The sequence below is a fragment of the Mastigoproctus giganteus genome, chromosome 14, assembly GCF_048544385.1.
Source record: "Mastigoproctus giganteus isolate SK-2022 chromosome 14, ASM4854438v1, whole genome shotgun sequence".
NCBI classification, from domain to species: domain Eukaryota; kingdom Metazoa; phylum Arthropoda; class Arachnida; order Uropygi; family Thelyphonidae; genus Mastigoproctus; species Mastigoproctus giganteus.
In genome coordinates this window covers 61,518,287-61,533,002 of record NC_143588.1, presented here as the reverse complement: position 1 = coordinate 61,533,002, position 14,716 = coordinate 61,518,287, and the positions used below count along the sequence as shown (strand labels likewise).

The 14,716-nt window shown below is 35.2% G+C and overlaps 1 protein-coding gene across 1 annotated transcript in view; it reads right to left on the bottom strand.

Annotated features, from left to right (window-relative positions):
• qless (decaprenyl diphosphate synthase subunit 1 qless) overlaps positions 1 to 14,716 on the bottom strand; it is a 216,008-nt gene that overhangs the window by 105,386 nt on the left and 95,906 nt on the right. Inside the window, exon 4 of the mRNA XM_090389078.1 lies at positions 7,682 to 7,820. Within this exon, the coding sequence (XP_090245204.1) occupies positions 7,682 to 7,820 (139 nt within the window). The remainder of the gene's footprint in view (positions 1 to 7,681; positions 7,821 to 14,716) is intronic.

Below are 14,716 nucleotides of genomic sequence, written 5' to 3'. Positions count from 1 at the left end.
TGTGTCCCGACCCGTGCTGTAGTTCACCTGCAGTTGCTTCGATTTGCATAACAACTTGCTGGTCATAATGTTTTGGCTCATCGGTGTATATCTAACCAATTATAACCAAAAAAAATCACCTCTCATATATTCATTCCCTTGACTATATTCATACATCTAAAAACACAGCTGACAATAACTCATCTTAGATCATTCACAAAAGTAAACAAGGTAATGAAATATGCACAGCAATGTAAAATAATTATTTATATTTTGTGACTGTTAGTAAATAATATTTCAAGCAGGATATTTATTCTTCCCTTTACCACTACAAATACTTGCAGATGAAAACAATCCACATGACAATTCATCACCATTCAGGTTTAAGAATGTTGGTTTGTTCTGCTTTGATTTTATTTCAGCACTACTGTAGCACTGATTTCTTTTCTTGTTGACTATGATTGTGGGCTCTATGTTCATGATTAATTTACAGTACTATTTAGTAAATTAAACTGCAGCAATAGTTTCAAAAAAGAAATGCATGAAACAAAGACAATTAAATGATATGAAAAAGGACTGAAACTTGTGGGTTGGTCATGCACACACTAGCAAAACTTTTGTGGATTAATTGGATGACTGTTTTCTACAGCAGCATGTTAGAGAAGCAACCAGAGGGGCTAATACTCTTGATCTGATTATCAGCGGTGATTATTCATGCATCAAGAATCTGCAGATAAAGGAACCATTAGGTGGCAGTGATCACACTGTATTGATGTGAGATTTATTTAAAGTAGCTACCATGAGGGTAAAGGGAAGGGGTTTTTGCTTTTATAAAGATGACTATAGTAGTCTCAAACAGTTTTAAACTCTATACAGAAGGACCAACTGATGATGTTACTATCAGCCAATTCGAAATGGGATGCATTCAAAGAATTACTCATAGAAGCTACTAGGCTATTCGTACCAACTAAGAAATACTGTTTGAGGTTTAGGATTAAATGGATGTCAAACTAAATGAGACTCATACCAGAGAAGAAAAATGTATGGGATGCACAGAAATTATCAGATGACACAGATGCCTATGGTAGATATAAACTAGTCTGTAATCAAGTCACAAAGGAGATTACACAAGCAAAGGCAGATTAAAAGAAATCTTTGCAAAGAAAAACAGCAAAGACTTATTTACTTATGTAAACACTAAAAGGAAGGGGATAAATTAAATTGGTCTACTTGATATTAATGATTCGACTGTTGATGATCTCAAGTTACTGACAAACTGAATGGGTATTTTGTTTGTTCCACAAATTCCTCAGGTAGAGTGGATGTCAAAAGTTTATCAAACTCTAAGAGGGAGCTAAATGATTTTGTAATAACTAAGAGGTAAGTGGAAGAGAAGCTGTTGAAATTAAACATAAGAAAAGGCACCTGGGGTGGATGGGATCTATTCAATTATATTAAAGGAGCCAGCGAGGGAAGTAAGAAAACCCTTAGCCATAATTATGAGAGCATCCTTGGATTCTGGAGAGGTCCCCATGAATCAGAGATGTGTGAATCCATCCTCAGTTCACAAAGGGGATCATAGGGTGACATGAATAATTATAGACCTGTTAGTTTAACTTCTGTTCTAGGGAAAATAATAGAGTCACTGGTTAAAGAAGTAATGCAGGATCATTTAAACAAGACTGCAGTTATACTTCAGACACAGCATCAGTTTGTTAAGGGAAAATCTTGTCCGACTAATTTGATTGGATACTACAATGCGGTCACAAAGGAACTGGATGCAAAAAATTATTTTGATAGCATATATTTGAATTTCAGGAAATCTTTTGATAGCATTGCACATAAAAGACTTCTGTACAAATTGGAGCACTGGGGCATTAAGGGCAAGTTGCTACTATGCATAAAGGGATGATTGAGTGGGAGAAGGCAGAGAGTGATAATCAATGGTCACTGCTCTTTGTGGACTAATGTTATTAGTGGAGGTCTCCAAGAGTTTGGTGTTGGCCCTTGTTTTTCTCTATTTATCAATGATAATGACATATCAGGCTCAATATCGAAGTTTTCAAATGATACAAGGGATGGCAGGGTGGTGAATGATGGTATGCTAATGCAATAGGATCTAGAAAAATTAGGCAGATGGACTGAGAAATGAAAACTGATGTTTAACATTTCAAAATGCAAATGTATGCATATGGGTAGCAGTAACCCCAGAGTAATGTACCAACTGTGTGTGACTACATTCATGGTAGTGGAAATTGAAAAAGATCTGGGGGGGAGGGGTAACTGTACAGTCAGATATGAAGTTCTCTGAACAATGCAGACAGGCTGTGAGGACAGCTCATGGGGTTTGTCAATGGTATACAGGAATTGTGCTAGCAGGGATAAAGAAGTCAGTCATTATCACTGTGTGCAAGCCCAAGGCAATTATTTTGAAGGGGATAACTTGTAAAATAAAAAAAAAAAAAAAAAAAAAATATTTCATTATATTTAATTTATTGCAACAGTCTAGTTTATTTAATATCCATAACTCGCACGATATATATATATATAATAAATAAACAATTTCACTTGATAGCCAATTAAAAGGAAACATCATGAGAGATGTGGAAAAAAGCTTTAAAAAAGCAGTTGTTTATTTAGGTATTTCAATAATGAAGTGTGGTGAAGCCGTCTCTTCTTTTTCTTGGCATACAAGTCTTTGTAACATCAAATCCCATCTTGTAAAATTTGCCGTATCGTGATGCTACGTTCAACATTCGGATCTCCATTCTTAATCGCCTAACAGGCAATGTCAACCCCCCCCAAAAAACTCTCCAGTTCTGTTGAAAATTGTTTTGGTGGCACTTCAGTGTTATCCACTTCAGAATTGTTTTCCTCTTCTGCATATGCAGTTTGCTCATCAATTTCAAGGAGAGTTGCATCATCTAAGTCGCATGTGAGTCAATGCAGTCAAGTACATTAGCAGTGTCCAAAGTTTCGAATCCGAAGTCTTTTCCGACTTTCACAATGTCTTCGGAAATTATCTGAACTTGCAATTCAAAACCAGTGAAATCGTTCACCAAACGATTTCACTGGTTTTGTCAACAACATACATTCTGCCAAACAGAATGTATGTTGTTGGCAGTGATTTCTAGCCAAGATGCAGATATATTTTCGATCATATTTAAAGGGATAAAAAATAAATTTTGAAAAACTATCATGTCGTCTCGTCGGGATGGAATTAAGAATACTGAACGCTGTTGCAATCTGTACTGCAATTAAGTTTAAATCGAAAATTTACTATACATATTAAAACTCATTCAACACCTGCTGAATGAGTGCTGCGTTGTCGTATGTATTGTACCTATATAGTACCCAGCTACGACAATGCAGCATATATGTATAGTACCTGTCTGGGCTATTGAATGAATTTTAATATGTACAATAAATTTGATTTAAACTTAATTGAAAACCGTGTTATAGTGAAACCTGTGCTGTTTGAAGCCATGCTAAGCTAGGTATTGCTGTATATTTGAATAATGTTTGAAATAGTTGAAAACTGAATCTTCATAATAAAAAATAAATAAAAAGATAAAGCAAACATCAGAGGCAGCAAAAAGCATATTCCTCTACATGATGCGTGAAATATAAAAATAAATTAGAATGAGGATTAAAAAAATAAATAAATAAAAATAATGCCAGCAGCATGGCAAGACAGAAGAGCGAAAATCGTTTTCGCTCTTCTGTCTTGCCATGCTGCTGGCATTATTTTTATTTATTTATTTTTTTAATCCTCTTTCTAATTTATATATATATATATATATATATATATATATATGCATGAAATCTATTTCTGAGGAATGATGTATTATTTCTTATTTGTTTCTTATAAACTTCTATTAATCTAGATTATAACAATAGAAATATTATAGTAAGAAATAGACATAAACACAGGTAGACCATTAGCCAACAGTTAATGTTCTTACTTTACTGTTGGGAAAGGAAAAGACTGAGTAGGAATAATTACACCTGTACTCAGTGTTGTGACACTGCAGCTGTCATAAAAACTTTTCAGTACCAATGATAAAACAAATTTTAAAATATGTAAGCTTATTGCTTGGTAATTGATATGCATCATTAAAATTCACATTCATGGAGAATTTTATATTAAGAGTAATAAGCATACATAACTGTTTTATAATATTTAGTACAGTTCAAGCTCTTCATAGCGACTCTCTTTCTAACATCCAAGCATATTAGAATGACCCATGTGATAGTTGGGTCCCAACTGATTTCTCCTAAACCAAATGCTATTTTACATTAATTGTAAAGGCTTTGAAAAATGAACGAATTGTCTATAATGATCCTAAAATATCTACCACTCTTGTTTTTTACTCTTTTTGTTTCAATATTCACATTTCAAAATGAAAAATGCTAATTTGTTGAAGCTAATGAGAAGCTTGCAGGCTGACCATGAGAAATCACCAACTGGCAATTTCCTTTGCTCGTCAGCCTATTAATTTTGACTAGCAGTATGTATAAATTGTATGTTTAGTGATATGGCTCCTTTCGACAAATAATCAAAATAATATATTATGGCATTTTAATTAATTGATTACATGCAACTTAGGTAATTAAAAAATCAACAAGAAGTAAAAAAAAATAAAGTTAGTGGAAGGATTTTATTCAATATTATCAATACTAAAGGTTAAGTGTTGTTCTACTCAGCCAACAGTCTGCTCAGTCACTACTGTCAATTTTGTAATTAACTGATTTTCATGTAGCCGATTATGGAAATACCATAATCAATTTTAGTTGTACACTTTATACCTGACTACTTTGCATATAATCAATTCTTTCAATCATTGAAATAAACATTCAATTACGCCCATCACTAGTATCTCTGCCAACTGCAGAAAAATTAAGATTTCACAAGCTGTAGGTAATGCCATTCATTCTAAGATTGACATAGCTAAGCAGTTTGGCATTAATTACTAAGAGTACACTGTTTACCACTATGAACGATTAAAGAAAGATTGAATGCACCTAGAGAAACTTGCTACACCAGGTGAAGTATTCAGATCTTGAAAAGATATTCTTAGACTGGCTAAAGATGATGCATGCAACAACCGTTTCCTATACATAGAAATCTTTTAAAAGCTGAGGCTTGATCATTTGCACAGTGAATGAATATTAAAGATCAAGTCTTCTGATGGATGGTTCCAGAAATTTTAGACTCATCATGGGTTGTCTTCTAAAAAAGTGTGCAGTAAGTGCAGGCTTCAACATGAAGCTAAGAAGGAATGAAAGACAAACTGTTTAAAATGTTTTGTTGACATACAACCAGAATGTCTTCAATGCTGATGAAACTGGATCTTTTTTATTTTAAGTTTCTAATGGATAAAATGCTTAAATTTAAAGGTGAGAAATGTAGTTGCAGAAAAAAGGTAAAACAACAGATTAACATTCATTCTCTAGTGGCAAAAGTCTGACATAGAGAAGTTTCTCTTTTATTCTTTTTTTTTTTTTTGGAAAAGTCTAGAAGCCCCAATGTAAAGTAAATGCAGTAAAGGTTTGAAAATATTGCTGACTATGTAATAAGCAAACCAAAAAAGTTTAGATGTCATCAAAAATCTACAAATTAATGGATTAGACTTAGATCATAAGATGAACAGGGAAAATATAAAAATTTTGTTGTTTGTAAAATAACTGCACCCCTCATTACCAAGTGAATGGCCTATGTGCCATCCATCAGAAGACTTAATCTTCAATATTCATTTACTGTGCAAATGATCAAGCCACAGTTTTTAAAACTGAGTACCTGCCACCTAATATAACATCAGTTCCCTAGCTACTTGATCACAGTGTAATCCAGTGCTTTAAGAAAACTGAAGAATGCTATTAAACAAAATTGTGCTCTGTCTCAAAAGCAAAGCACAATGTGAAATTGACAGTGCTGCAGGCAATGTATTTATGTCTTTCGGCATGAGATGAAGTTGATGAAAAAATGATCAGAAACTGCTTAAAACATATGGATTTCTCACCTTCAACAATGCAATAAATGAAGCTTCTTATACTTCTTCCTTCAATAACAGTGAAGAACAGCAAAGAAATTTGAGGACTTGAATGATTACCTATATTTAGAGGGAAACATGTTTTGAAGATTTTGCTGAAGTGGATGTGACATTGCATGTTTTGGGATATACACAAAAGAGGAGAACTGATTGAAGATGTAATGGAACCTGAAATTTCTAGTGATAAAGAGGAACCTACTATGGTTGAGCAAGAAGTTTCAATGAACAATGTTCATGAGGGATTAAAACAAGTTCCTCCCCTCATAGTGCAGACTAACTGCCATCATGTGCCTTCATAATTCTCTTTTAAAACATACTCTGTCAATGAAACAATATTTTAATAAATTGTTTTAAAGTATAAAACCAATTTCCTCATCTATGGTTAGGTCTTGGTATATATTAAATATGTACAAATATACATAAATACTGTATATATGTATACACTAATTTGCGAATTAATCTTACTACATTGTACAATCTATGCAAAATGTACAATCTTCATTTTCTTGCTTAATACTACAGTATCTTAGTTAGTTTGGTTATTTGGGTTTTAATGGTGCATCAGCAACTTGGACTATAATGCACCATAGTATCTTAGTATTAGTATTGGCAAATGATGCAAGAAAGCAAGCTTATATAGAATCAGCAAAAAAAAAAAAAAAAAAACCCCACCCACCTCACCCATCTATTCCCTCCAAGACCAATTTGTCTAGTTCTTTCTTGAATTTATTCAAACTACCCACTTCCACAACAACAGATGGAAGTTTGTTCCAGCAATCAACCACCTGCTGACTAATGGCAAACTTCCACACATTATTTTGCTCCCATCCTTCCTCAATTTGAATTTATGCCCTCTCATGTGCATAGTTGAGCACGAAGAAGAATCCCATCAACATTGAGCCTGCTCAATCAGATCACCTCACAAGTGCCTAGTCTCCAGACACTGCAATTTGCAGCACTGAAGCCTTTTTTGGTAAGAGCACCCTTTTGTTCCACTCACCAATCTTGTTTCCCTTCTCTGTACTGATTCCAGTAGCTCTACCTCCTTCTTAAAATGAGGCCTCCAGACCTGCATGCAGTACTCAAGATGTGGCCTGACCTCCTTATCCATGCAAACAAAATTCCTGTATATCAGTGACAAAATTCCTGTACATCAGTGACAAAATCCCATGAGCTATCCTGGAAGCTTGCCAGCACTGCTCAGAGAACTTCATATCTGAATGCACATTTATCCCCAGGTCATTTTCATTTTCCACTACCCTGAGTGTAGTACAATGTAGCTGGTATGTTACTCTGGGGTTACTACTACCACCCATATGCAGTATTTTGCACTTGTCAATGTTAAACTCTCAGCCCATCTGCTTAATTTTTCTAGATGCTGTTGCAGTAGCATATCATTCCTGTCATTAACCACCCTGCCAACCTTTGTATCATCTGCAAACTTGATATATTTTGAATTAGTTTATACTATATTGTATTAGTAGAATTACATTATATGTTCAAAATTTTCTTTGTTCTTCTGGTGATTTATGAACTATTGATATAATGTCCTTTCACAATATAACAACCATTTTTCTCAGTCCTCTGGGGGGGGTCACCATAAGGCACTTCGGTTGTATTTATATAGAATAAAAAGAAAAATAATTTACCTTTTTCTGCCCCCAAATAATGTTTACACTAGGCTTTCCTCTACGAGTATCGGAGGTATCAATAACATCATCATGGACTAAGCTTGCTGTGTGTAGCATTTCTGCAATCATAGCTATTTTGAACTGTGAATCTAATAATCTTGAAAGATGCAGGAGAAAAGAAAAAATTTATAAGGAAAAAATTAATTTATGCTAATATAAATAATTTTATTATTTATTAACAAGGCTATCTGTCACAAAAAAAAAAAGAAAAAGAAAAAAAAAGAAAAGAAAAAAAAAAGAAAAATCATGAGAAGTCAGAGAATAATTTTAAAATTTATGGTTGACATCATAGTAAGTAATATACAAAAATCCAAGTATAAAATACACACTTTTATTTAATTATCTAAATTATGGCATCAATTTTAAAACATACATATGTAAATTATAACATGCATTTTGAGACTGCATATTACACATTAATAAATTTTCATCCTTAATATTCATTTGCAATTTGTTCTTTCATGTTCTAGCATTCACTAGAAGACAAGTATTAGTAGGCAACAAAGGTTTAAGAAAAATATATAGGAATAAAATTTAAAATTGACAAAATTCTGTACATTAACTTAGTTTTTTCTGTAAATTGATAAGACTGCCACTATTAGACTTCACTGACAGAATGTCACAATCCAGCTCATGAGCCATCATATTTCCTGGAATCATAATTCCAGAAGTAATAGACTAATGTATTAAATGGGAAATAAATAAAACCCTCAATTCTTGTCAAATAAAATGGACATAATGTGAAGCTTCTGAGGGCCCAACATATTTATTTGCTGTTAAAAGTTTATTCAGGTTATCACCCTTGAGCTACTGGTAAAAATTTGGAAGCTCAGACAATTAATGCAATTAGCACCATCTTTTCTTGAATTAAATGTATTGTAAATTTACTAGAAGCTGAAAATTTATCTTAATAAAAAATAAAGGAATGCCAGACATTTTCTTGCACTTTTGGTTGTAATTTCTGAAAATTATGTATGATGAAAGTGACTGACAGTAGGGTATGTGATTTTGTAAACTGATTGCACTGAGAGACAAACATCAATAAGTATGCAGTCCATGTAACTGACTATAACCAAAGCCAGCTCCCAACAGAGCACTAGTGCTCTGTTGCATAATCAGTACCCTGTCGGGTACTAGAGTATAGGATGCTGATTATGCTACTGATTTTGCCAATAAGTTTTCGATTTTCCTCTGTTTGCCCTTTGACACATTTTTTTAATCAAAGAATCTGATTAATTTCTGTACCTCTATAGAAATTTGACATAATATAAAATAAAAAAAAAAAAGTTGTTTTAGACTCATTTAAAATAAAAAAATATATCAATATAGGGAAAATATCAGATTTAAAATAAAATAAAAAAATATATATTAGTGATTTCAGAGAAATTTGTAATGAAATCACAGTTGTAACATATGCCTAGCCCTATTTTTATTACTTTAAATACATCAAATATACTCTTCAGAGAGAGAGAGAGAGAGAGAGAGAGAGAGAGAGAGAGAGAGAGAGAGATAAATGGCATATGACATACACTAAACCTGAGAAACTTCTCAACTATAGTTTATGTCATATGACATATATAAACCTTGTTTGGCATAAGAAGTGTAGTAGCTTTTGCCATTCCTTTCCTGAATGCTTCCCATTTAGCATTCAGTGCTGGTACTATCAGTTGGTCTCACTAAATTGGTTTAAAAACTGTCTGAAACCACTGTAGTACTTTTATGAAAGCAAAAGCCCTTCCCTTTGCCCTTGACAGGAGTTAATTCTTTAAGTAATTCCCACATCAGTACACTGTGACCACTGCCCCCTATTGTTTCTTCTATCTGCAGATTCTTAATGTATGAAGAGTTGCTGTTGATAATTAGATCAAGAGTACTGCTTTCTCTCACTGTTTCTCTAACATGCTGATGTAGAAAACTCTCATTTGATAAATCCACAAAAGTCTTGCTACTGTGGAGTGACCAATCCACATCTGGAAAGTCAAAATTCCCCATTAAAAGACATTCTGATTTACTGGATCACTCTATTTGTCTATATAGCTGTTAAACTCAGTGGTACGTTATACCTTCATGGGGCTCAAGGCAAAATGGAAAAGAAAAAACTAATAAATAACATTTTATTGTGACAACAAAACAAACAAATTATATGACATAAGAACTAAATATAAAATTTAATCAAAATCAGTAAAATCATTTTCAAATTAATCTTCAAGTAAAGTTCATTGACCTTGGCAGGTAGAAAGTTCAGTTTCTGATAAAAATCACTTAAAATATTAGTAAAAAAAAAACAATAATTTTTGAAACAGTGATTTTGCCCCCCCCCCCCTCTGATTGGGACCCTAGGCAGACTCTAGTCTTTTTGCCTATAGGATAATGTCCCACTGATTAAACTCACCACATTCATTAACACACTCCTACTCTCATTCCTGTTTTCCCAGTGCTTATGTAACATCAAATTGATTCACCATTGCATTGACTATGCATGTGGACTGGATGTACTTCCTTAGATTTTTGTTTCTTAACTAAGGGCATAATTCCTTTCTCCTGTGCTGTCTTTACTTTCTGTACATGTTGAGTCCCCATACTCAAGTTTTGAATCTCTTACTCAGGGACCTGATGTCTGAGTGGCATCAGGTCCCTGATATTCCTACAATGTCTGCACTTAATGACATAAATTCATCAAATCTGTATTGGTAGTGATTGGATCACTGTGGTACTTCTAAGACATTTTACTGGAAACTGTAATAGGGATGGGATAATGCCAATGAAGAGTTTAATTGGGGTATACAGTACCCTTGAGAATAAGAGCAATTGATAACTGAAGGAACTGAGCCATTTCTATCATTCTAATGTTTTGTATGAGTTTAAGCATGTGGGTGATCCTCCTTTAAGCACCGAGTACCCCAATTGTTCACAAACATTTAATGGTGGTGGGGAGTGATGAAGCAGCACAGAGTGGCAGTGAGTATGGAATTGTTTGGATATAATTGATGATAGTTTTCTGATCTATGATGGATTATAAATGCTGTTTGCTGATCCAAAGCAAATGAGCTGGTCTAGTTCAGGATCATCTGCATGTGTACATCATACTGCTAAGTTTATGATCAAAGATCGCACCCAGATCTTGATGGTGTTTGACAACTGGTATTTGGGCACATTCATTGGAGGACTGAATGGACAAAGTGTGTTGTGTGAGTGAATATAGCATGGATTTTTTTTTTTTTCAAGATTTAGTTTGAGTCTGTACTGCTGCTGATAGGAGATAACATATTGCTTAAAATTTTGGATATTTCTTGTGAGAGAGGCTGATATCTTTGTTAGGGTTTGATGTGTGTTATTAGCATAATATCATCAGCAAATACAATACCTTCTCCAATGGAATCAAGAAGAGGTGCTACAATGGCTGGGAAGATGAAGTCCAATAAAACTCTTCCACGCTGAGAAACTTCAGTCAGGATCCTTTCAGTAGAGTGTACTGCTGATTTGGAGGCTTAGTAGTATATTTAGGAGAACTAATATGAAAACATGGAAGGTATCATCATTTCATAAGTTGAAGCTGTCTTTATTATTTTACCTGGAACAGAAGTTAATCTAACTGCTCTGTAATTACTCGTGTCACTCTTTAATCTCCCTTTGTGAATTGGGGATACATTTGCACATCTCCAGTCCGTGGGAACCTCCCCAGAGTCCAAGGATGCTCTCATAATTATGGCTAAGGGTTTGCTTAGTTGCTTTGCCGCCTCCTTTAATATAACTGGATAGATCCCATCCACCCCAGGTGCTTTTCTTATGTTTAACTTCAACAATTTCTCCTCCACTTTGCTCTCAGTTATTACAAAATCATTAAATATCCTGCTACAATTTGATAACCTTCTGCCATTTTCAAACCTTAATAATTCCTCCTGTGTGAATGTAGATGCAAAATACTCATTCAGTTTGTTTGCTATCTGAGCAGGATCATCAACAGTCGAACCATCGATGTCAAGTGGACCAATCAGATTCATCCCCTTCCTTTTAGAGTTTATATAAGTAAAGAAATCCTTGCTGTTTTTCTTAGCCATAGGCTTCTGAGTCGCTTGATAATTTATATGCATCCCATGCATTTTTCTTCTCTGTTACGAGTCTCATTAGTTCATTAGATAACCATTTTGGCCTAAACTTTGAACAATATTTCTTAATAGGTATGAAACTTTTAGTAGCATCCACGATTAATTCCTTGAATGCTTCTAACTTAGAATTTACTGTTGGTAACATTGTCAGTTGATCCCACTATACAGAATTTAAAAACTTTCTGAGACCACTGTGCTCACCTTTACGAAAGCAAAAACCCGTTCCTTTACCCCTGATGGTAATTAAATCTTTAAGTAAATCCCACATCAGTACAGTGTGTTCACTGCCACCTAGTGGTTCCTTTATCTGCAAATTCTTAATACACGAATGATCACTGCTGATAACCAGATCAAGAGTATTACTCTCTCTAGTTGCCTCTCGAACATGCTGCTGCAGAAATCAATCATCCAATAAATCCACAAAAGTCTGACTAGAGTGTGAGTGACCAACCCACAAGTCCCAGTCAATATCTGGGAAGTTAAAATCCCCCATTATAGGACATTCTGATTTACTAGACCACTCTATTTCTCTGTACAATTGTTCATTGTACTCATTAGGCCTATAACACACTCCTACTCTTATTTTTGCTTTCGCAGTGCTTATGTCACACCAAACTGACTCAACAGTGCACTGTTCATCTATATCAACTGGGTGCACTTCTTTTGATTTTATGTTTTTTTTAATTAACAGCATAACGCCTCCTCCCTTTCTATCCTTTCTGTACACATTGTATTCCCGAAATTCCAGTTCTGCATTCCTTATATCTGTGTGACACCATGTCTCTACTATCCCAACAACATCCGCCTTTGATGTCTTGACCAACACTTCAAATTCATCAAATTTATTTACTATACTTCTAGCATTGGTATACATGCAAGCATACATGCTCCTATTCACCCTAACACATCCCATATACCCACCTATTTCACGATGACTGCCATCAGTCCCTGAAACCCCCAACACCCCTAGCTCCAGGTCGCTACTTATTCTAATAGAAGTTGTGCAAGAATCACCTTCACCTCTGCCTGCGGCTACTGTTAAACTATTAGTCCTTGTATCCCCCCCCAAGCTATCAGTTTTCCGACCCACCTAACACTGCCTCGATAGCATCAGAAAATATTCTTGCACCCTTTCTATTTAAGTGTATCCCATCCCTGTAGAAGCAGTCCCTTCTGTTAACAAGTACAGACCAGGCTGAAAAAATTCTATCCCTTGAGCCATGCACAATCATCAAATTCATCAAATTTATTTACTATACTTCTAGCATTGGTATACATGCAAGCATACACGCTCCTATTCCTATTCACCCTAACACATCCCATATACCCACCTATTTCACGATGACTGCCATCCGTCCCTGAAACCCCCAACACCCCTCGCTCCAGGTCGCTACTTATTCTAATAGAAGTTGTGCAAGAATCACCTTCACCTCTGCCTGCGGCTACTGTTAAACTATTACTCCTTGTATCTCCCCCCCAAGCTATCAGTTTTCCGACCCACCTAACGCTGCCTCGATAGCATCAGAAAATATTCTTCTGTAGAAGCAGTCCCTTCTGTTAACAAGTACAGACCAGGCTGAAAAAAATTCTATCCCTTGAGCCTTGCACAATCTTTCCAGGGCCGAATTGATCGACAAGACTCTCATCATATACTCCCTTCTATTGTGTCTGGGCAGAATAAATGCACACTTTCAAATTCAACCCTAATTCCTGGCTTTTTTTCAACAGTGACCTGTACTTGTTAAGTAATTCTGCCGGTCTCCTACTCTTAATATCATTATTGCCAACATGTACAACTATATCACCTTTTGTGCCCTTAAAAGATGATATCCACTCTACAACGTCATCAACCTTTGCACCTGGCAGACATACCTTGGTCCTGTTCCGCCTATCCTTTTAGCAAAGCATGTTCCCCGTTTCCCTGACAAGAGAGTCGCCAACAACTACTAGTTCCTGTGGGACCAGCGCATTCTGCCTTGGGGGTTGCCACTGTGTTGCGTGATGACCAAGTGCAAGCTCTGTCATTGATGTGGGCAGATGAGAGCTTGATGGGCCCCTCAATTTAGATCCTTCGAGGGCATCCACCCTGTCCTTCAAGTTCTCATATAAGCCCATAATAACGCTGAGTTGTTGCCTGATTTCCTTACACTCCTTACATTGCGCACACACAAAGACATCCCCCATGGCAATATCATGTTCCATTCCAGAGAGTTCGGCAAACATTTCACAAATTGCACATTTTTTTAGGCTGTGTGCGTTGGAGAATCGCCCCCCCCCTCAGTTCTCCTCCCAGTCACAGCACTCCTGCCACTTTGTGCCCGTTGCTTTGCTGCTCTAGTTTGGGACATGCTATTCTAAATTAATAAAATCAATAAATTAAATTAATTAAATGTCAATACTATGCTACTAATAGAAACAGTGAAGCATATTACTGTTTCTATAATTATACGTTAGAGCTACCTAGTTACCTCAATTAAAAATTTGAATTCCCTACCACTATATACAAAAACAATGGCTGCAAGATTCGAACGAAATAATGGTTTTACATATATTAAGTAGTAATCCACAAAAACTCTTTATCTAAATTAAAATAAAAATTAACCAGCGTAACTATAACTATAAGACTATGTATTAAGTACAATATAAAATAACAATTATGTAAATAAAAAGCAAACACTTATCGCTTTTTTGGAGCCTGTAACTCACAGCTGTAATTTTTAAAGAGAGTCAGTGCCCTCTTTAACCACAGAACACATGCAATTTGCAGACAGTATATACGGAGTAATATGGCTTTAGTTGCTGATGCTCCTAAACCCTACTACTATAATTACTTCTACATTTCAGTACAAAAGACTTACCGGAATGATTCTGTCTCATTTGCAGCTAG